Source organism: Lepidochelys olivacea (assembly GCF_965140295.1).
Source record: "Lepidochelys olivacea isolate rLepOli2 genome assembly, chromosome: 7".
Taxonomy (NCBI): domain Eukaryota; kingdom Metazoa; phylum Chordata; order Testudines; family Cheloniidae; genus Lepidochelys; species Lepidochelys olivacea.
In genome coordinates this window covers 85,040,785-85,064,269 of record NC_140417.1, presented here as the reverse complement: position 1 = coordinate 85,064,269, position 23,485 = coordinate 85,040,785, and the positions used below count along the sequence as shown (strand labels likewise).

The window sequence follows — 23,485 nt, the reverse complement described above, 5'->3', positions numbered from 1 at the left end:
TGGGTTTTTTTACCCATGTGGGGGATACAGTTTTTGTTTTGTAAAAGCTAAAGCTACCTGAGACCCATACCAAGCCCCCACTGCAGTGATTTGCTGTGGTGGGAGATGGCTGGTATATATCGTTACTGACAATGGGAAATAAACCTTCAGGGATTACTGTAAATTAAACAAGAGGAGTGTTTAATTGAAGTTCAAATGTAGCAATAACACTTTTAAACAATGGAAAGTCTCCAGGAAAATTTGCTTATTGGACATGAACTGCATTTGGGGGCAGAAGGGGAGGGAGGGAAGGAAAGAAACCAGAGAGAGTGAGAGATGGGTGGGAGGAGATATTTGTATACGTAGATGTAGGACCAGATCCTCAGCTGGTGAAAAACAATATATCTCCATTACAGTCAATGGTGTTTCAGCATATGCTTAAGGGCTTTGCTGAAATGGGGTCTCACTGAATGGATGTCATATGCCTGATCATTTTCTTGGGGCTTTTTGGCACACAGAGGAAATCTCTCTCTCACCCCAAAAAAGTTGGAGCTTCTGAAAGGTGCTAACTCCACAGAAATGAAGTCTGAAATCCTTCGTGCACAGAAAATAAGTATGGCACAGTCAGCAGCAGAACATACTTCCATAAACCTCGCTGACAATGTGCCTCAACTCTTGACCAAGAGAGGTCATTTCTACGGATTGAGAGGGTTGTTCATTTACTCCTTCACATCTCTGCTGAGACTGCTAGAATGGGTGTTAACGTGTGTCAAATGAAGTGTTGGCTTTTGTGATCTGGACACCTGTGAACAAAGAAATAGATTAAAACATCCATTAGATGGCAACAAGGTTCTAACATTACAAACCTGGTCTGGCTTTGACCTGGTGACCTAGAAGTAATCTCTGTACACTTTGCTACCAATCCCCTGAGAAATCCAGTTCTCAGCTACTTTGAATTTTGCTAAACTAGTCACCTCAGGCTGGATCTAGGTATTGTGTGTAATATAAAAAAAACTAAGAGAAAACAAAAACTTTTTGTGGTGTGTGTGTTAGGAGATTCATCTCAGAGGTAAAAATGTGGTAAAGAAAATTAAACAAAATAAATACCTGGGGAAAAATAGCACGAATACTGATATTAACATCAATGAAAACCTGGCGTATTCCCACCATTACAGACTTTGTTTTGAGTTTCCAGAGTAAGCACGCTTCTCAGTCTCTTGATAAATGACGGAGGGCTGGATTTATCTCATGGATCATAAGTAAATATTCATGAGTCAATTACATAATGTTAGAGATTTCCAAGTAACACTTACCAAATCCTCCTTCCCTCCCCTAGTATTACAGGGAAATCTCTTTATATATATACACAGCTAAATGTTAAAACATTTTCCATAAAATCCTGGGTCTGGATTTGCAATCTAACTGCTTAGTGATGAAATATTTGTGTCCTTCTGGTTGATCCTGGGGTGTGTGTGTGTGTGTGTGTGTGTGTGTGTGTGTGAAGAAACATGACCTTCAAGTGCTTTGAGAAGGCATCTTATCTTAACATTGCCATAACATGGCCTTCAAGTTGTTTGGCTAACATGGGTGCTCATGCTGTTTCCCCCCAACTCTTGATTTTAGCCTTTGATGATAGCAAAATTCAGACTGTTTGTCTTTTAGGCACCACAACAGTGTTTGTCTTCAGCTTAAGTCTATACATGCAATTCTAGTCAACTTCAAAGAAAGCAGATATTATTGGCAAATTATCAAACAGAAGAGAGAAGCATTAAATAAAACAAATTGGAAATTGTCAAGGTTCCTCCCCCACTCTGAACTCTAGGGTACAGATGTGGGGACCTGCATGAAAAACCTCCTAAGCTTATCTTTACCAGCTTAGGTCAAAACTTCCCCAAGGTACAAAATATTCCACCCTTTGTCCTTGGATTGGCCCTACCACCGCCAAACTAATACTGGTTACTGGGGAAGAGCTGTTTGGATACGTCTTTCCCCCCAAAATACTTCCCAAAACCTTGCACCCCACTTCCTGGACAAGGTTTGGTAAAAAGCCTCACCAATTTGCCTAGGTGACTACAGACCCAGATCCTTGGATCTTAAGAACAATGAACAATCCTCCCAACACTTGCACCCCCCCTTTCCTGGGAAATGTTGGATAAAAAGCCTCACCAATTTGCATAGGTGACCACAGACCCAAACCCTTGGATCTGAGAACAATGAAAAAGCATTCAGTTTTCTTACAAGAAGACTTTTAATAAAAATAGAAGTAAATAGAAATAAAGAAATCCCCCCTGTAAAATCAGGATGGTAGATACCTTACAGGGTAATTAGATTCAAAACATAGAGAACCCCTCTAGGCAAAACCTTAAGTTTCCCCCAAAAAGATACACAGACAGAAATAGTTATTCTATTCAGCACAGTTCTTTTGTCAGCCATTTAAAGAAATCATAATCTAACACGTACCTAGCTAGATTACTTACTAAAAGTTCTAAGACTCCATTCCTGGTCTATCCCCGGCAAAGACAGAATATAGACAGACACACCGACCCTTTGTTTCTCTCCCTCCTTCCAGCTTTTGAAAGTATCTTGTCTCCTCATTGGTCATTTTGGTCAGGTGCCAGCGAGGTTACCTTTAGCTTCTTAACCCTTTACAGGTGAGAGGAGCTTTCCCCTGGCCAGGAGGGATTTCAAAGGGGTTTATCCTTCCCTTTATATTTATGACACGCCCCCCAAATCTCAGCTAGGGTGAAACACTGGCTGGGATTTCTTCCTGGAGCTCTAGGAAAAACAGAATTAATAAGACACATGCATCTCTAAATATACTACCAAGTACATAAAGACTAACAATATTTTCTACATCTCAAGGACGATTTTAACCAGTTGATTCTGGGAAACTTTCACTGGAGAGTGCATCAGCCACTTTGTTAGAAGCTCCTGAGATGTGTTGGATGTCGAAATCAAAATCTTGGAGAGCTAAACTCCACCGAAGAAGTTTTTTGTTAGTTTCTTTGACGGTGTGAAGCCACTTCAGTGCAGCATGGTCGGTTTGCAGGTGGAAACGCCGGCCCAAACATATGGGCGTAGCTTTTCCAGAGCGTAGACAATGGCGTAACATTCTTTTTCAGTGACTGACCAGTTGCTTTCCCTCTCAGACAGTTTTTTGCTGAGAAACACTACAGGGTGGAATTCTTGATCAGGTCCTTTCTGCATTAAAACTGCTCCCACACCACGCTCGGACGCATCTGTGGTTACTAGGAACGGTTTGTCAAAGCCTGGGGCCCTTAGTACAGGGTCAGACATGAGTGTTGCTTTAAGCATGTTAAAGGCCTTCTGACACTTTTCGGTCCACTGAACAGCATTTGGCTGTTTCTTTTTGGTTAGGTCTGTCAGTGGGGCGGCGATTTGGCTGTAGTGCGGTACAAATCGTCTGTAATAACTGGCCAAGCCTAAGAAGGATTGAACCTGTTTCTTTGACTTTGGGACAGGCCACTTTTGGATGGCATCCACTTTGGCCTGTAGGGGGCTGATAGTTCCTTGACCCACCTGGTGTCCAAGGTAAGTCACTCTGTTTAGGCCTATTTGACACTTCTTAGCCTTAACAGTTAGTCCTGCCTCCCTTATGCGCTCAAGGACTTTTTGTAGATGTTCCAGGTGGTCTGCCCAGGAATCCGAAAATATGGCCACATTGTCAAAGTAGGTGACTGCATATTCTCCTAATTCTGCTAGGAGACCATCTACAAGTCTTTGGAAGGTGGCGGGTGCATTTTGCAGCCCGAAAGGGAGTACATTAAATTCATACAGCCCGAGATGTGTGGTGAAGGCTGACCTTTCCTTGGCAGATTCATCTAGCGGTACCTGCCAGTACCCCTTGGTTAAGTCCAAGGTAGAGATGAACTGGGCCCATCCCAGTTTCTCTAATAGTTCATCTGTGCGTGGCATTGGATAGTTGTCTGGGCGAGTTACAGCATTTAGCTTACGGTAGTCCACGCAAAAACGTATTTCCCCATCTGGTTTGGGAACTAGAACCACTGGAGATGCCCATGCACTTTCAGAGGGGCGGATTACACCCATCTGTAACATATCCTGGATCTCCCGTTCTATAGCAGTTTTAGCTTGAGGAGACACCCGGTAAGGTTGGACCCTAATTGGGTGAGCATTACCTGTGTCAATGGAGTGGTATGCCCGTTCAGTCAGTCCTGGGGTGGCTGAGAACGTTGGCGCGTAGCTAGTGCACAGCTCCTGGATCTGCTGTCACTGCATACGCCCAAGGGTCATGGAGAGGTTCACCTCTTCCACACCACCAGCACATTTCCCTTCATAGTAAACACCTTCAGGCCACTCAGCGTTGTCTCCTCCGTGGGCTGTAAACTGACAAACCTTTAATTCTCTGGAATAAAAGGGCTTTAGAGAATTAATATGGTACACCTTAGGCTTTCGGTTGGAGGTGGGGAATGCTATGAGATAATTAACAGCTCCCAGGCACTCCTGGACCGTGAATGGCCCTTCCCACAATGCTTCCATTTTATGGGCCTAGAGTGCCTTTAAGACCATGACCTGGTCCCCTACTTTGAAGGAACGCTCTCTGGCATGTTTATCATACCAGGCTTTTTGCTCTTTTTGAGAATCCTGTAAGTTTTCTTTAGCAAGGGCTAAAGAGGTTCGGAGGGTGTTTTGTAGGTTGGTTACAAAGTCCAGAATGTTAGTTCCTGGAGAAGGTGTAAATCCCTCCCATTGCTGCTTCACCAACTGCAATGCCCCCTTAACCTCATGGCCATATACAAGTTCAAATGGGGAAAACCCTAAACTGGGGTGTGATACAGCTCTTTAGGCAAAGAGCAACTGCTGCAACACTAGGTCCCAATCATTGGAGTGCTCATTTACGAATTTACGTATCATGGCCCCCAAAGTTCCATTAAACTTCTCCACCATGCCATTTGTTTGATGGTGGTAAGGAGTGGCAACCAAGTGATTTACCCCATGAGCTTCCCAAAGGTTTTCCATAGTTTCTGCCAGGAAATTAGTCCCTGCATCTGTGAGGATGTTGGAGGGCCAACCTACCCTGGCAAAAATGTCTGCTAGTGCCTGGCACACACTTTTAGCCCTGGTGTTGCTTAGAGCTACTGCTTCCGGCCATCGGGTGGCAAAATCCATGAAAGTCAGTATGTACTGCTTTCCTCTGGGTGTCTTTTTCGGAAAAGGACCCAGAATATCCACAGCTACTCGGTGAAATGGCACTTCAATGATGGGGAGTGGCTGGAGAGGGGCTTTGACCTGGTCTTGGGGTTTTCCCACTCTTTGGCACACCTCACAAGACCGGACATAGGTAGAAACATCCTTGCCCATTCCCTCCCAGTGGAATGACCCCCCCAAACGGTCTTTGGTCCTGTTCACCCCAGCATGGCCACTAGGGTGATCATGGGCTAAGCTCAAGAGCTTGGCCCGGTATTTAGTTGGAACTACCAACTGCTCTGAGGATGCCAGTCTTCCTGGTGTCCCCCAGAAAGAGTTTCCTTGTATAAAAGTCCTCTTTCTACAACAAACCTGGATCGATTAGAAGAGCTGAGAGGCGGTGGGTTGCTGCGTGCCGCCGTCCAAGCTCTCTGGAGGCTTTCATCTGCTTCCTGTTTGGTCTGGAACTGTTCCCTTGATGTTGGAGACATCAGTTCCTCATGGGATTGAGGACCTAGGCTGGGTCCCTCTGGAAGCGATATAGGGGATGGAGCTGTTTCTGTTGACTGTGAACCGCTCTCTGCTGGTGCACTATGTTGGGATTCAGGCTCCGGCTGAGCCTTTTGTGTAGGGTTATCGGCTGCTGCCAGTTCAGGTTCGGTGGGGCCCTCTGGTGTTGAGGTTGCAAGTACAGGATTCAGTGCTGACACTGGGTCTGGTGTTGGTTGTTTGGCTGGTTCCGGTTCAGGGACTGGTTCCGTCTGGATCTCTGGGACTGGATCCACTACTGCTGTTGCAGACATTGGCCTGGGGTCCGGGTCCATCACCTCTGACCGGGTCCTGATAGAAGTTTCCGGAACAGAGCTAGGCCTCACGGCTTGTTTAGCCTGGCTGCGGGTGACAGTTCCCACCCTCTTGGCCTGCTTCACATGATTGGCCAAGTCTTCCCCCAACAGCATGGGGATGGGATAATCATCATAGACTGCAAAAGTCCACGTTCCTGACCAGCCCTTGTACTGGACAGGCAACTTGGCTGTAGGCAAATTGAAAGAGTTGGACTTGAAGGGTTGAATCGTCACTTGGATCTCTGGGTTGATTAAATTGGGGTCCACTAAGGAAGCATGGATAGCTGACACTTGTGCTCCGGTGTCCCTCCACGCGGTGACTTTCTTCCCGCCCACACTCACAGTTTCCCTCCGCTCCAAGGGTATCTGGGAGGTATCTGGGCCTGCGGACCTCTGGTGTGATTCCAGTGCAATGAACTGTAATCTGTTGGGGTTCTTGGGGCAGTTGGCCTTTACATGCCCCAGCTCGTTACATTTAAAACATCGTCCAGCTGACGGGTCACTGGGGCGAGGTGGGTTGCTGGAGAATGGGGTGGTGGGACGATAAGGGGTCTGGAGGGTTCTTTGGGAGGTAGGTGGGGCCTTGGGCGGCCCCCAGTAATAGGGTGTGGTCTGGGGTTGTCCCTTCTGGTCTCCGCTCCAACTGCGACCAGTTTTCTTCTTCTCTGCCACCTCCACCCATCTGGCTCCAATTTCTCCTGCCTCGATTACAGTTTTGGGTTTCCCATCTAGGATGTATCTTTCTATTTCCTCAGGAACACCCTCTAAGAATTGTTCCATTTGCATTATGAAGGGCAAATTTACTGGAGATTCAACACTTGCTCCTGATATCCAGGCATCCCAATGTTTCACAATGTGGTAGGCATGTCGGGTAAATGACACGTCTGGTTTCCACCTTAGGGCTCTGAACCTCCGACGAGACTGCTCGGGTGTTATCCCCATTCTGATTCTCGCCTTGGATTTAAACAGTTCATACTTGTTCATGTGTTCTTTAGGCATTTCAGCTGCCACCTCAGCTAAGGGTCCACTGAGCTGCGGCCTCAGCTCTACCATGTATTGGTCAGTAGAGATGTTGTACCCAAGGCAGGCCCTTTTGAAGTTTTCTAGGAAGGCCTCAGTATCATCGCCTGCCTTGTAGGTGGGGAACTTTCTGGGATGGGAAGTGGTACTTGGAGAAGGATTGCTAGGGTTTGTTGGGATATTCTGCTGAGCCTTTATCTTCTCTATCTCCTCCACATACTTCCTCTCCTTTCCTTCTCCTCCAGTTCTTTGTCCCTTGCTTCCATAGCTCTCCTGTGAGCAGCCGCTTGGTGGTGTTCTGCCTCTTTCGTTGCCTCTCTCGCTGCCTCCCTTTCTTGTTCGTTCTCCTCCTCCTTCAGCCGCATGAGTTCTATCTGTCTTTCATGTTCCCTTTGTCTTTCCTCAGCCTGAAATTTGGCTAATTCCAGCTGTAGTCGAGCCGTGGATTTTGTCATTCTAACCTCTCTGTTTTTAACTAACTTTACACCCGAGGTTTAGAAATAAACAAACAAAACTTGGCTGTAAAATTTTGCTGTGCTGGAATAGAATACCTATTCTCTGATAGTGATTGTCAGCCTACAGAAAAAGACAATTCCCTTGTCTCTGCTCTGGGCCCAAATCAAAGCAAAAAACCTACAACTACTTGGAAATCTGCTTACCAGCAGCCCAAAGGAAAAAAAAAATTACTTTTTAAACTTGTGCTCCTTGTAAATAATCAAAATCCTAAAAAAAAACCCCTGCCACTTTTGTCTCCAGGCAAATGGGTAGAACACCCCCCCCCCCATTTACTTTTAGGGGAAAAAAAACTCTGGGTTGGAAGACTGTGAATTTCCCTGCAGGAGTTAAGTACCCTGCCTCCAGGCAAAGAAAACCTGCAATTCACAAAGATAATCCCCTTTTGTCTCTGCTTGGCCACAAAGCAGAGAAAAACAAGCTGCTTTCACTTTCAGCTGCTTTGTGGACTTCCTTTCCAAAGGAAAAATTTTTTTTCCTTTTTTAAAATCTGTATTTCTAGTTCAAAAAATCTCAACTGGATCTCAGAATGATTTCAGGTTAATCCCACCACTCTGCCACCATGTCAAGGTTCCTCCCCCACTCTGAACTCTAGGGTACAGATGTGGGGACCTGCATGAAAAACCTCCTAAGCTTATCTTTACCAGCTTAGGTCAAAACTTCCCCAAGGTACAAAATATTCCACCCTTTGTCCTTGGATTGGCCGCTACCACCACCAAACTAATACTGGTTCCTGGGGAAGAGCTGTTTGGACACGTCTTTCCCCCCAAAATACTTCCCAAAACCTTGCACCCCACTTCTTGGACAAGATTTGGTAAAAAGCCTCACCAATTTGCCTAGGTGACTACAGACCCAGACCCTTGGATCTTAAGAACAATGAACAATCCTCCCAACACTTGCACCCCCCCTTTCCTGGGAAATGTTGGATAAAAAGCCTCACCAATTTGCATAGGTGACCACAGACCCAAACCCTTGGATCTGAGAACAATGAAAAAGTATTCAGTTTTCTTACAAGAAGACTTTTAATAAAAATAGAAGTAAATAGAAATAAAGAAATCCCCCTTGTAAAATCAGGATGGTAATTACAGGGTAATTAGATTAAAAACAAAAAGAAAAGGAGTACTTGTGGCACCTTAGAGACTAACCAATTTATTTGAGCATGAGCTTTCGTGAGCTACAGCTCACTTCATCGGATGCATACCGTGGAAACTGCAGAGGACATTATATACACAGAGACCATGAAACAATACCTCCTCCCACCCCACTCTCCTGCTGGTAATAGCTTATCTAAAGTGATCATCAAGTAGATTCAAAACATAGAGAACCCCTCTAGGCAAAACCTTAAGTTTCCCCCAAAAAGATACACAGACAGAAATAGTTATTCTATTCAGTACAGTTCTTTTGTCAGCCATTTAAAGAAATCATAATCTAACACGTACCTAGCTAGATTACTTACTAAAAGTTCTAAGACTCCATTCCTGGTCTATCCCCGGCAAAGACAGAATATAGACAGACACACCGACCCTTTGTTTCTCTCCCTCCTCCCAGCTTTTGAAAGTATCTTGTCTCCTCATTGGTCATTTTGGTCAGGTGCCAGCGAGGTTACCTTTAGCTTCTTAACCCTTTACAGGTGAGAGGAGCTTTCCCCTGGCCAGGAGGGATTTCAAAGGGGTTTACCCTTCCCTTTATATTTATGACAGAAATAAACTCACCAAATATGATAGCAAACACCACTAGACAGCCACCATGCTTGCATTATATTGTATGACATTGTTACCCCTATGGCATAGCCTTGGCCGTCTCTCACTCACTTTTCATCAACCCATGCCCACAAGAAGATGTCAGTGTCTGAACTTGTTAGCTGCAAGCCATGTGCCCAGGAAGGTGTCAGGACTGAGCTCACCACAACCCCTCTTTCTTATAGCTGGTTTGCAAAGTTTTAAGTCACATGCTAACATTTGGATATTGCATTACCCCAGACTAAATGGAGGATAGCAAACCAGTTCGAATCCAGTTGGAAAGGCTCCTGCTGTGTCCAGAGCCCAAGCTATGCAGGAACATTAGGCAATATGCTATTCAAGTATCCTGTCCAACATTGCATGCTTAGCCGTAAGTCTTAATCATTCTCAGATAGGGTCTCTGAGATGGGCCAGTGTTTGCATGTTACTGGGTTTTCTCTTCTAGACAAACAGCAACAAGCGTAAAGTGATCTCCCATCCTTGAAGGCAAACAGCTTATGGAGAGACACATTTCATAGACTCAGACTCTGCATTGGTCTTAGGGTTTGGGTCATGTTTAAAGTCTGCAGTTCATATTGAATGGGCTCTATCTCCTGTAGTCTCTCACAAATGCCATTGTTATGGTTTATTCCAGGGGAGCAGCACCAAAGAGTATTTCCTTCAAAGGACTTTGCAGAGCCTTGAGCGCTATTTCTACTTGATTGCTTTCAACTACTACCTTCATGAACAGGTGAGTGTTCTCCCCATTCTCCTTGTGAAGCCTGCCCCTATGCCCCCTCACCCCAGTACTTCATTTCAGCAGCTCTACTGGGGGTGGAAACAAACATGTATGCTGATGGGCTGGATGCTGGAAAGCCCAGCTTCTGCCACTTTCCAGACATTGATTTTGCCCTCCTCATGGTGTCTTCAGATGCTCTTGGTTTTATGTTTGGAGGTATAGTTCTAATGGACTACTATGAGTAAAATCCAGTTAGGAGCTGGGGTAATGGTAATGGAGGCCCAAGCCCCTCTCCCACTATATACTGTGTGTATGGTACATGACGTTCCCTGAGAAAACAGTCCCCTTTTGTCTCCCCGAGGAAGGAACCCCAGGTACCAAGTGGTGACTCAGTGAACTGTTTATATCAGCTTTTCACCTGTGGAGCATGGAATCAAATCTTGGCAATTTTCAAGTGAAATTGGTTTGAAAACCTTTACTTTGTCTCTTATTTGTCCACATCACAAAACCACTGGAGAGTATGGTATCACTATGAGCCTGAGGCTTTGGACTGGAATAGGAAGGCGAATATCAGGGTCAGGTTGTGCGAAGCTCTGAAATGGGATTTTTGAAAAAGCAGTGAGCTTTCAACCCTTTTCTGAACTGCTTGTAAGGATTGCCCTGTAAGGTTGCTGTTCCTGCAAGATGTATGTGTAGTACAGTGCTTGCATTTGTCTGTTCCTGAACAAAGCATCTCTCTGTCTCTCTCTCCCTGATAGTACCCCTTGGCCTTTGCCCTCAACTTCAGCAGATGGAGGTGTGGGCACCCAGAGCTTTACAGGCTGCAGATGAACATGAACCTGTCAGAGCTCACAGTGACGGGGGAACTGATAACAAAGGGGACACGAGTGCTAGTGAGTGAGCTCCTTAAATCTTCTTGCAGATCCCATCCTTTTCAGGGCACGGGTAATACAGTAGGCATGTGAGGCTTATTTCAGCCTCTCTAGAGCCACATACAGTATATCAGAGCCAAACACTCTTCGGGGGGGAAAAAAAAAACCAACCATGCTTCCATAAGCTTACAGTGAAAATTCACTCTGATGGGGCCAAACCGGAGCCCTTGAGCCCTATGTGCCCCTCAGCATTGGAGTGTTTGAAATCTCGAGCCTGACTCTGTGACTTCGATCCCATCCTGACCCTTGTGTCAGACGTGCACATTGCAGTGCCCTGGGCAGCGTTTGAAGGGGAGTGGGAGTCTCTTGGTGGAGGTGGTTGTTTTACCATTCAGTGCCACTCTGACCTGGGGAGTGACCAGCTGGGAGAGTCTGTCTGGGAAGACCTGTGATGGCAAAGGTGCCAGCTGAACCAAGAGAGTGGAAATGTGGCTTTCATCTAAGTTGCGGCTCCAGCTTACTCTGATTTTGTTCTGCTGCAGGTGGTGGATGAGCGTTTCTCCCCAGATGTGCTCAGCACCGTCAAGGAAATGAGGGTAGCTAACTTCCGGAGGGTCCCCAAGATGCCTGTGTATGGGATGGCACAACCCAACTCCAAGGTAAGAATGCAGCGTGGTGGAGATTCTGGCACAGGGGGAGGTGACCAGAGTGCAGGACTGAAACCTTCTGGGTTGTGCCCAGTGCAGGTCAGTTTGAAACATGTATGTTCTGGGGGGGGTTCATTTTGTTTCCATTTCCCATAGGCCATTGGAAGTGTGCTAAGCTACCTAACTGATGCAAAGAGGAAGTACTCCCACATCACATGGATAAACCTCCGTGAAGAAGTGGTGCTGGAAGGGAATGAACAAATCTACACCCTCCGGGAACCCGGGAACCTGGAACAACAGATTACGGTGCCTGTTACATCACCTGAACAACTAGAGGTGAACACTCAGCACCTTCTTCACCTTCTGCCTTTCCTGTTCTTGGTGGTAGTCTCCACTGCTACTAGAGGGCTTAATGCAGTGAAGCAGGCACTAGGAAATGTCTTGGTGCTATTTTGGTCCTGTAACATTTTGCGCAAGCAGCTTGTATTGCTTTATTTTCATTGGCATATATGTAACTGCTTTGTGGTTACAAAGCAAATACTACATGGTAGTAATACTTGAGTAACTACCACAGATTCTCTAAGCCAAGGCAGGTGAGGGGATATCTTTTATTGGACCAGCCTCTGTTGGTGAGAGAGACAAGCTTTGGAGCTTACACAGAGCTCTTCTTCAGGTCTGGGAAACTAAGGCCAGGTCTACACTGCAAATCTATATCGGTATAACTACATCACTCAAGGTTGTGAAAAATCCATGCCCAGGAGTGACGTAGTTATTATGAACGATCTCCCGGTGTAGTCAGCGCTATGTTGACAGGAGGGCTTCTCCCCTCGACATAGCTTCCACCTCTCGGGAGGTGAATTAACTATGTTGAAGGGAGGAGCTCTCCCATCAGCGGAAGAGTGTCTTTACTTAATCTCTACAGTGGCACAGCTGCATGGGTGTGTAGACCTGCCCTCACTCAGGCCTTGTCTACACTACCAAGTTTTGTCGCCAGAAATTGCCTTTTGGAGACAAAACAGTGAGAGCATACACACCACAATGCGATTTCGTTGGGAAAAATGCCCAGTTTCTGCGACAAAAAACTTCTATCCCTATGAGAGACATTTTTTTTCTTTTCCCCCCTCCCTTTATTTTGGACAAAGAGCCAGTGTAGACGCCACAGTTTGTTTTGTCGACAGAACTGGCTTCTCCCAGTGTCTCACAATGCCTGCCCTGATCGTTCTGTTCAGCGTTTTGATCTCTGCTGCCTTGCAGGCGTGCACCCCTCCCCTTTCAAAGCTCCAGGAAATATCTGACAGCTGAGTGTGTTGCTCCCTTTGGGGGACAAAGAGGAAATCATTGGAATGCTCCTGTTCTGCCCGGCACTAGGAACACAGTGGCAGGCAGACTGCTGTTGTGGGATGGGGGTGGGGCTGAGGAGAGCCTGCTGGGCTGCTTTGACATTCCTCAGCACAGAGAGCTCACAGAGCTACTCACGATGCCGCTCCCAGCAGCTGAGGAGGCTGAGGGAATCCCAAGATGCGCAGCGATCAGCTCCACCTTCCCACAGCACTGCACTGTGGGATACATACCCACAGCGCATTGCTCACACTGTCAGTGATGGTGCCCCCAATCTGGACATGATCTGTCGACAGAGGGAGCAAGTGTGAACACCCTTTGGCGATTTTTGTTTTGTCGACTTTTGGGTGTTGACAAAGTTTTGTTGACAAAACTTGGTAGTGTAGACAAGGCCTCAGTGTCGCTGCTAAATACAAGATTTGAACAGATTGTTGAGCATAAGTAGGTAACACATTTCAAGGGTGCTTAAAGGGCCACTTCATCTTGAATGGTCCCTTGAAATATGTGTTAACCACTTATGCTAAACAATCTGTTCAAATCTTGTATTTAGCAGCCACACTTGTGAGTTAGGTTATATCTACAATGTGCACCTTGCAACGGCGTAGCTATGCTACTGCAGCCGCACCAGTGTAAGGTGTGCAGTGTAGCTGCTCTTTGTTGCCGGGAGAGAACAACAACAATGTCCTGGCAACAAAATAAAACCACCCTCAAAGAGGGGTGGTAGCTGCGTCGACGTGAGACCGCTCCTGCTGATGAAGCACGGTCCACACTGGCGGTCTTTGTCGTTAAAACTTCTGTCATTCAGGGGCTGTTTTTTCACACCCCTGAGTGGCACTTTCGTCATTAAAACTGTTGTCAGTGTAAACAAAGTCTCAGTTTCCCAGACTTGAAGAGCTCTGTGTAAGTGCGAAAGTGTGTGTCTCTCTCTCTCCAACAGAAGTTGGTCCAATAAAAGATACATTACCTCATCCACATTGTCTCTCTAATATCCTGGGACTGACACAGCTACAACACTGCATATAACACAAATTTAGTAATTACTGTGTAACACGCTATGTTCTCAGGATACATCACAGTATTATTCTAATGAAGAATATAAGAAAAAGAGAGAGTTGATTTTGTTACTGCATAGTGCACGTATAAACTCAATATTTAAAATATAATTTTGTATGGAGTGGTTATTTTTCCCCTCTCAAATTGCTGTACCATGGCGGGGGGAGCAGGAGGAGGGAAGAACAAGTTTTCAGTTTGCTAATAAATAAGTCAAAATACCACCAGCCTTAATGTATACCAAGCTGAAGATGGCAAGTGACCATGAGCAAATGAGATTTACATTGACGTACTGGACACTGCATTTAAAGATATCCCATCCATATGCTTCACAGCAGGGCATGGACCTGTGAGCCACATCAGTCCCCCTCTTCCTCTCACCCCGTTCCCAGCTGGTCACCTACCTGGGTTGCTGCTTATCACCCACCCCAGGGTGTTGTGCAATTGGCACAGAGAATTTCAATTTCTGGATACCGACCAAAGGTTTTTCATCTTTCTCGATTCTTTTCTTTTTTTCTTTTTTCCTTTCTGCCTTTCTGCTCACCCGTCCCACTCTCTCTCTTTTCATGTTGGCAAGTAAGAGAAAGGAGGAAGGAAACCAGTCTCATGACAAATACAGTTTTGTGTGGCGTAACATATTTTATATCAGCTGTAACCCTGGGCGTTGTGGCTTTGATACAAAAAGCGCAGTTGTAATAAAATTATTAGTAAATGTTTATACAGCACCTTAAATGTATATAATATTTTACAGAATGTGGAATAAAACTCAGCTCCAACCTGGAGAGTTTATAGGGTGGCTTGTAAGAGCATGTAAATAATACAGTTAGGCAAAGGAGAACAGAGATGTTCTTGGCTGGGTCTTGAAAAGGGATAGCCAGGACAACTTAGAGGAGAAGGGTGGCCCCATCACAGCGGTCAGATTGTGTGGTGGGACGTGTGGAGAAGGGAATGTGGAGAGACTAGATTCCTGAGTTAGGCAAGCCCATGAGGGGTTTTAAAATCAGGATGGCAATTTTAACAGGATCTTGAAATGAATGAAGAGTCAGTGGAGGTGTACAAGCAAGGGGGAGATGTGGTTTTGTTTCTTTGTACAAAACAGAAGGTGGGCAGTAGCATTTTGAACATGTGGGAGCTTGAAGAGTTGGAACTTGGGTCGGCCATACAGAACTTGAAGGGAGTTGTCAGGCAACAATGAAGATGTGGATCAGGATTTCAACAGAGGCAGAAGCTGTGTACGAGTGATGTTGCAGAAGAGATTATGGGCACATTTGTACCCCTGGGAGATGAGAGGAAAAGGGGTCAGTCCTTGACTCCTTTTCCTCTCAAGAGATTAAGGACAGTAAAAAAAAAACCCTGAAAGGTCAGAGTCAAGGTGGGCGATAGAAGCATGTGAATTTGTGTTTGTCTGGGCATCTTAGATGATTAACAAAGTATCATACATTCCTACCTCATTGGCAGAGTCTTTGGGAGAGGTCTAGACCAGGGTTGTTGTAGATCTGTCTAAGGCATATTAGCAGAGCTGTGTGTGTTAAGTTTCCAAACTGTGGTTTTGCACTATGCCTGGCATTAGTTCCTCGCTTCCCTGAGTCCTAAGTTCACCTACAAATTTATGGGGAAATAAAAATTTCCTTTTAGGGTGAAAAAGGAAGAAAGATTCTGAAAACTTATGTTAAGTGTCCATACAGTAAAGGAGTCTTGTTCAGTTTCTTTGTCTCTCCCCTGCAGAAATTAGAGTCTACCTTGAAGAATGACGTGCTAAAGTCCCAGAAGTGGCTGGAGGTGTATCTGGAACAGGAGAAGCAGATGAAGATGTTTAAGAGTTGCCTGACCACACAGGAGATACTTAATCAGCACAAGAGCACATGCCAGGGGCTGGTCTACAAACGAATCCCAATCCCAGACTTTTGTGCTCCCAAGGAGCAGGTAATGGAGGAGCTAGAAGCTATTCCTTAGTTTCAACATCAAAACTCCCCTGAAGGGGCCATGGTGAATGCCTTCAGTGAGGATCTCCTGAAGACATTCTACCCCACCACTTTCAAAAGGTGGTGCGTGGGTAGGTCAGCTCTTCTCTCTCCCTTCCCCTCCCAATTTATGATATCTTTCTCCCTATGACCAAACTGATATTCCGCTTCCTTCCCAGTTTGACTTTCTCTTCTGGTTTCCCCCCTCCAAATTGATGTTCTCTCTTCTTTTTGCCCTAAATTGTCTGTCTGTCTGTCTCTCACTTCCTCTTCCATTTCGCCCTGCAGTTGCTTTCCTCTCTTCTGGCTCCTCCCTTTCCCTCACCTTAAGGCACTGCAGACTCTTTCCCTAGAGGATTGCGGAGCTGATGCTGTGCTAGGTGTATGGTTGCTGAATCTGACTGCTCCATTTTCTTTCTTTCCCTGTGTTTGTACTCCAGAGAAGTGGATGAGGCAAGTTACCAGTCTACTGTCTGTTCACCATTGTGGTCCTCAGTGCCTGGTGGCTGACATTGCTTTTGAAAAAACAAAGGCAGCATGATTGCAATCCCTAGCATGATGTCTGGTACTGTAACTCTGGGACAATCCTGGCCAGAATGAGATGCTCTGCAGCCCTGGGTTGTGTTTACTGCTTGCGTTCCTGCACAGTTTTATAGACTTGTGAAGAGGAGATTTGGTGTGTGCTCCTCTAGGGAAGCTGTGCAGTTGCTTACAATTGCTGAATCCTCTCCAGTACACCAGAGACACCTCCTAGTCTAAGAGTCACTGATCCGTATTCTAGTCATTTGGCCCATGCGGGGATCTCGGATGCTTTTGTCCATGAAATTTCATTTCTTTAGTTTTACAGGTCTGAACGCATTTATATAAGCATTGATAGAATCAGGATCACTTTTCAGTCATGTTTATTGTAAGTGTGTTATTGCCATCTGCTGGTCTCAACCTGCAATTATAGATTTGCACCTACAGTTGTTAATCTCAGACTTTCCTTTGCATTTCTGTTTATCCTAAACATCTTATGTCAATGCAAAAGAAATTAAGAGAACTGTAATTAGCATTATCCTAGAGAGATTTCCTATTTGCATTTTCACTAGAGTGAAAACGGATCACCTTGGGATAGCCACAGAGAGATGCGTATTTCTTTACAGCTGCAGAAACTGAGGGATTTAAGATCAGTTAGTCTGGATTTGGTATAATCACACACTATTCTTCCTTGGGAGGAGAAACTTCAAGACCTACAGTAACACTGTAATGTAGATGGTGCCTTATACCCTGGTGATAGACCCATTAGGAGTACCTGAGAAAGACGGGGAACAGCTGCTTTTCAACACCTCAGGGGAAAAAAGTTGGCCAATCACAGGTTGTGCAGGTGAATGCTGCTGGTTCGCAACATATCACGGTGTAGGATTAAATGGAGGTCTCACAGAGACTCAGTGATATCCCTCTTAAATCTGGACTAGAGTATTCAAGTTCCACATTAGGAGTAAGGATCTTCCCTAACTGCTGTCACTGCAGTGCATTGTGCTGCCATTCAGATACAAGTTAAAGATGCCATGGCACTTTCTGCAAGAAATAGGGGGTTACACCTTTGCTTAGGCCAATATTCCCTCTCTGGTATGGCTGAGTATGAGCAACTGCTGAATGCATCAAAGTCTGTGGCATTTTCACACACAGTCACTGTAGTCCCAGTGTGTATCTTCTTGCTTTGTAGCACCCTTTGGGTTACCTGGAAAGTAAAAGGCACTACAGAAAGCCAGATACAGTTCTATTAATCCATGGAGGGGGTGGGGGGATGACAGAATCCATGAGTCACACCAAGCAGGGAAAGTCTGTATTTAATTCTTTTTGTTGTTCATTTTCAGGATATAGATCGGCTGTTGGACGCAATGAAGAGCGCGCTAGCTGAGGACTCTCACACGGCCTTTGTGTTCAACTGCCATAGTGGCAGAGGGAGAACCACCACAGCCATGGTTATTGCTGTCCTCACGCTCTGGCATTTCAATGTAGGTATTAGCCCAGGGATGGGCCTCTTGTTCTAAGGAGGGTTTAGAACAAAGGAAGCTCCGAGGAATGAATCCCTAAACACCAAACCCTAGCCTTGTGAGCAATGAAAGAGGGCTGTGCTGGAACCTCAGTAGGAGCCTTAGGGCTTGGCCACACTTGCAAGTTAGAGCACATGAAAGCAGTCCCAGGTGCCCTAACTCACGACCCGTCCACACTGGCAAGCCACTTAGAGCGCCTGCACTCTGCAGCTGGAGCGCTTCTGGTAATCCACCTCCGCAAGAAGCATCACGCTTGCTGCGCCTCGGCTGAAATGCCCCAGCGTCAGTGTGAACGAGGTGTTGCATTACTGCGCTCTGATTGGCCTCCGGAAACATCCCATAATCCCCTTAAATCAAGTGGCCACTTTTGTCATTGTTTTGAATTTGGCTGCAGGAATGAGGATATGCCCTTTCAAAGCTCTGTTTCTGATAGCCGGCATGCTTATCTGCGCCGGGACAAAGCAGCCATTTGTGTGGAATGCTGCTTGCTATGACTGAACTTACAAGACAACACGCTGACACACTCTCAGTTCCCCAAAAGCCCGCTCTCTCTTCCCTCACATACACACAACACACTCCCTGTCACACTCCACCCCACCCCCCATTTGAAAAGCACGTTGCAGCCACTTGCACGCTGGGATAGCTACCACAATGCACGGCTCTCTGTGGCATTGCAAGAGTTGCTAATGTGACCACGCCCGTGCGCTTGAATCGGACAGTGTGGACACACTGCAGCGCTTTCCCTACTGCACTCTCCAAGGGCTGGTTTAACTCCCAGTGCTCTACATCTGCAAGTGTAGCCATGCCCATAGAGTGGAATAAGGCCTCTAATAAGGTTGTTTAAACTACATTGCTGCTGAGCAAACCAAAGAGTTTTCATTTTTGCTGTGAGTGTGGCCACTTAAGTGATGGAACAGATTATCCACCAATTCCTGCTTCATTACATCACTTCCAGATCTGACAAGTCTGTTTCCTTAAGCTCTACACTGCTGGGGCTAGTCTGGGGCATGTCCTAGTAGTGGAGCTGGAGGTTGTCAGCTGCATGAGCAGTGTCACCAAGGAGTTCTGCTGCAGCTTGCAATGTTAGCGGGGTTTTTTTCCAATGAGAAATGTGGATCAGTGTTTTTAAATGACCTTGGGTGTGGCTTTGAATTGTGGAAACATCTCCCTGTTATGAGCAACTGCTGTGTGCATTAAAGTCTGTGGCATTTTCTCACAGTCACTGCACTCCCAGTGTGTATCTTCTTGCTTTGTAGCACTCTTTGGATTACAAGGACATCTCCCTGTTATTAATCCTTTCTTAGATGTAGCCAGCAAAGAAGTTTAAGAACAACAGCTAGTAGGACATTGTTGTTGTTATTTTTGGCAATTCTTCAGCACCTTCCATCAAAGGCATTGTACTGTGCTTTGTAAACATTAAGGAATTAAGTCACGTTCACCTCATGAAGTAGTCTCTTTTTACAGAGCAGGAAACTGAGGCACAAAAGTTCAGTGACTTGTCCAAAGTAACTCAACAAGTCTGGGGCAAACCTGGGACAAAGGGCATATGGGGAGCGGCTAGTGGTTTGTCATCAGACATAAAAGTCGGGAAACTTGGCCCTTTATTCTTGATACTTCGAATGACTGCATGGGCAAGTCATTTAACTGCTGTTCCTCAGTGTCACGTTCTGTTAAAAGAAATAAAAAAGGCATAAATAAGTGCTTTGAGAGCTATGGGTGAAAAAAGCTACATATTACAAAGTATTATTTGTAGAGCCCATGCCTCCTGGTGCGCAGTTCTTCCCTTAGACCACTGTATTCCCACATACGGTATTGTTAAGTGGATCAGGAGTTCACGCAGGAAACTATTGTGTGTGAAAAGAACAAGGAGTACTTGTGGCACCTTAGAGACTAACAAATGTATTTGAGCATAAGCTTTCGTGAGCAAAAACGCACTTTGTAATTGGATAGGTTTTTAACTGCTCAGCTTGGCTTGGCCTCTTTTTGCTGCAGGGCATCCCTGAGATGAGTGAGGATGAAATTGTGAGTGTGCCTGATGCCAAGTACACCAAAGGGGAATTTGAGGTGAGTCCTTCTCCTATATTAATCTGCCTTTATTTCAGGGTGTCTTGTGAAATCTCCAGGGGCTGCTCATGTCCTGTTCCTTCAAACAGCCTCAGCATTTCAGCTCCTTCATTCAGGAACTGAATTTCCCATTAAGTGATGTGGTCTGTGTTTAGGATTCTGAAGCAGCCAGACTGGAGTCTGTTCACACTATGGTTAAAACTCTGATAATAACAACCCGGTTCAAGCGTGGGTCCAGGCATTTGGGGGCTTTTCTGGGTCTCTGACACTGGGGTTAGTATGCTCATGGTTCGTATTTGGAGATAGTGTGGTTTTTAAAGCAGCAAAAAACCTATGTGCAGAACAAGGCAAGGGGATGATGATGGCCTGTTAAAGATTAACCATTAGGCTGGTCTCAGGAGGTGCTAAATGTCTGTTTCCATCAGCAATATCAAAGCAGAGACCAGGTGTTAGTCTACAGGAGCCATGTCTAAAGAGCCCTCCATTTGTCTATCAGCTGCAGACAATCTGAGTATCAGATAAAATAGCTAGAATAATAAAGTTTTTTTTTTTTAAATAGGGCTCTCTCCCCACACCCCACCAGAGAGTAAATGTTAACCAGCTGAGTTTGAGCCTCATTGACCCTCCCTCATCTGCTGATGATGGTATATGATTGATTATGCCCTATTTTATTAACCCCAGCCTCTACTGTTTTCCCATTGTGACATCACTCTGTTCTGTCCATTTTTATTTTCCAAAGGCAACAAACATTTCACCGAAGTGTCTGGCATTGTGCTTCTGAAAGAGGCTTATGAATACCACAGCACATGTGGCAGTTATATTAGTGTGTCACCTTGGCAAGTCCGCCTTCTGGCTGGTGACCTGCAGGTGTGTAGTACTATAATGGCATCTGCTTATAGTGAAGTCAGATTAAGTTTCCATTGATCATGAAGTAAAATGAAAGACCCTGATGGTTCCAGGGCAATTTCAATTCTGGTCATATTGAAATTTTCCTGGGGGAAACAACAACTTGATAATCCTACTTTTATTTTTTACAGTATAATAAAGAGAACTCTGTTGTTGTATCCTGAACTAAAAATGACTCCAAACCCAAAATATAATTATTACCAAATTTATGTCAAGCCCACAAGCTGTTGCTGCTCCTGTTCTGAAGCCATATCAAAGTAGCTGGTTTTGAGACTGAATTGGATGAGAAATGTTTGGGGTTTTTTAACAGAAAGAGAAACTCTTGAAATGTGTCCTAGCATCTTCAAGGTTCTGCTTGATTGAATCAAGAAACTGAGGTGGCCATGTGTGTTGAGGGAAGAAGAGTGGTCTGTTGGTTAGTCACTGGGCCAGGACCTGGGTTCAATTTCCTGCTTTGCCACAGACTTCCTAGGTGATCTTGGACAAGCACAGAATCTCTCTGTGAGGTCTGCAAAATGGGGGTGATAGTCGAAGATTTTAAGGCCAGAAGAGACAATTAGGTCATCCAATCTGACCACCTGTATAACACAGGCCCTAGATTCTACCCAGTTACCACTGTCCTGCTGGTAATAGCTTATCTAAAGTGATCATCAAGTTGGGCCATTTCCAGCACAAATCCAGGTTTTCTCACCCTCCACCCCCCCCCACACAAACTCACTCTCCTGCTGGTAATAGCAGGATAGTGAGTTTGTGTGTGTGGTTTTTGGAGGGGGGTGAGGGGGTGAGAGAACCTGGATTTGCACAGGAAAGGGCCCACCTTGATTATTATTATTCAGTAAACTGAACCCAATAACTGTTTGACCAAACATATCCTCCAGAAGGGCATCCAGGCTTGATTTGGGGAGAGAGAGAATCCACCCTTCTCTTGGAGATTGGGTAGTAGGTCCCTACCTTACAAGGGTGTGAGGAAGAGAAATATGTTAGACAGAGAGGTGCTCAGATTCTATGGTAATGAGAGCCATATAAGTATCTAGGATAGACAGATAATTTGTATCAACTGTCTGATAAGCTCTGAGGGGTTGTAGCCAGTCAGAGTTCATGGATCTACATGCTATGCAGTCACTGTATAGATGAGAGTCAGACATGGCTATTTGGCAATATGCTCTGTCTGTGTTGTTGTAGCAGTTTATTAGCATTAATTCCATCCTAATAGCACATACTGTTTAAAATTCCAGTTGAATTGAGGGGGAGCAGGTCTGTCCGTCAGTGACTCTGAAAGGAATGAGTATGTAATCAGCACTTTGGGTTTCAGGGCAGAGGTGATAATTACTATGCTATTAGATAATAGATAAATAGTCTTTGTTCCTTAGGTGTTTTCAGGAGTCTCTTTCGGTGGGGAGTCAGTGAAGACCCACGATGATGTCACTCCCCTGCCTTATATAGCTTTTACATCTGGCAGGAATCCTTTGTTTCAAAGCTTGGTTCCCATGCCAGTTAGTGGAAAAATACTGATATTCCAAGATGGAGACCGGCACCAGATGACTTGGTCACATGTCCTTGTAGTGTCATGCCAATATTACTTGGAGGCTGTTTGTAGGGTTCTCAGGAAGGCTCCCCAGGTGGGAGATAAGCTTCTCCTAGGGCCTCTTGTTTTCCTAATGGCCCTTCCGCATCCAGCTATTCAGAATGAAAGCATCGGGTCTAGTGGGTGTTCCTCAAGTTTAAACACATATTTGTAATACAGATACTCAGTCAATATTCCTAACTTCCAATACAAAAATTATACTTGCATACAAAGAGGATAATCATATTCAGCAATTCATAACCTTTCCAGTGACATCCCACAGGACCTATCTTACAGTAAACACATCATAACTATGTCATAATCATATAATAATCTCTCTCTGAAAAATATGGGGTCGCAACAGGCTCCTCCAGATTTAGAGAGTGCAGTCCATCTTGTCTAAAGCTTTTCAGGGGCAAGCAGTGTGTGGGAGTGGGGAATATAGTGAGGAAGCCCCAGTATTGGACTGGGGGAGATAACCAGCCTTGGTTTAACTAGGTGTTTATGCTAATGGGAGCTTAGTAAGGCAGAGCAGCTGTGTTGGGGACAGATTTTCTCCTACACTAAGATATGCTCGAGGTGGGTGTGGGTGCGTGTGTGTTGTCAGAGTGCCAGTTGTGGATCCCTAATTTCTCTGTTCTGCACAGCTCCAGCTATGGTCTTGGCAAGAGCAGCCTGTACATCAGCTGGCAGTGCCAACCAAATGAGAATTGATGGAGTGCATTGAGGCTCTTGCCCACTGCATATGTTCTACACAAGCGTTAGGAGGGAGTGATGATCAAAGGGTGGTTTCAGAGTAACAGCCGTGTTAGTCTGTATTCGCAAAAAGAAAAGGAGTACTTGTGGCACCTTAGAGACTAACCAATTTATTTGAGCATGAGCTTTCGTGAGCTACAGCTCACTTCATCGGATGCATACCGTGGATACTGCAGCAGACTTTATATACACACAGAGATCATGAGACAATACCTCCTCCCACCCCACTATCCTGCTGGTAATAGCTTATCTAAAGTGATCATCAAGTTGGGCCATTTCCAGCACAAATCCAGGTTTTCTCACCCTCC

The 23,485-nt window shown here is 45.3% G+C and overlaps 1 protein-coding gene across 3 annotated transcripts in view; it reads left to right on the top strand.

The window, feature by feature from the left end:
* Positions 1-23,485, top strand: part of PALD1 (phosphatase domain containing paladin 1) — a 193,205-nt gene that overhangs the window by 91,604 nt on the left and 78,116 nt on the right. For all 3 annotated transcript variants that reach the window (XM_084635426.1, XM_084635428.1, XM_084635427.1), the window contains 7 exons: positions 9,897-9,992; positions 10,739-10,873; positions 11,395-11,511; positions 11,656-11,835; positions 15,613-15,810; positions 17,708-17,848; positions 19,880-19,951. In XM_084635426.1, coding sequence (XP_084491552.1) covers positions 9,897-9,992; positions 10,739-10,873; positions 11,395-11,511; positions 11,656-11,835; positions 15,613-15,810; positions 17,708-17,848; positions 19,880-19,951 — 939 coding nt within the window. The remainder of the gene's footprint in view (positions 1-9,896; positions 9,993-10,738; positions 10,874-11,394; positions 11,512-11,655; positions 11,836-15,612; positions 15,811-17,707; positions 17,849-19,879; positions 19,952-23,485) is intronic.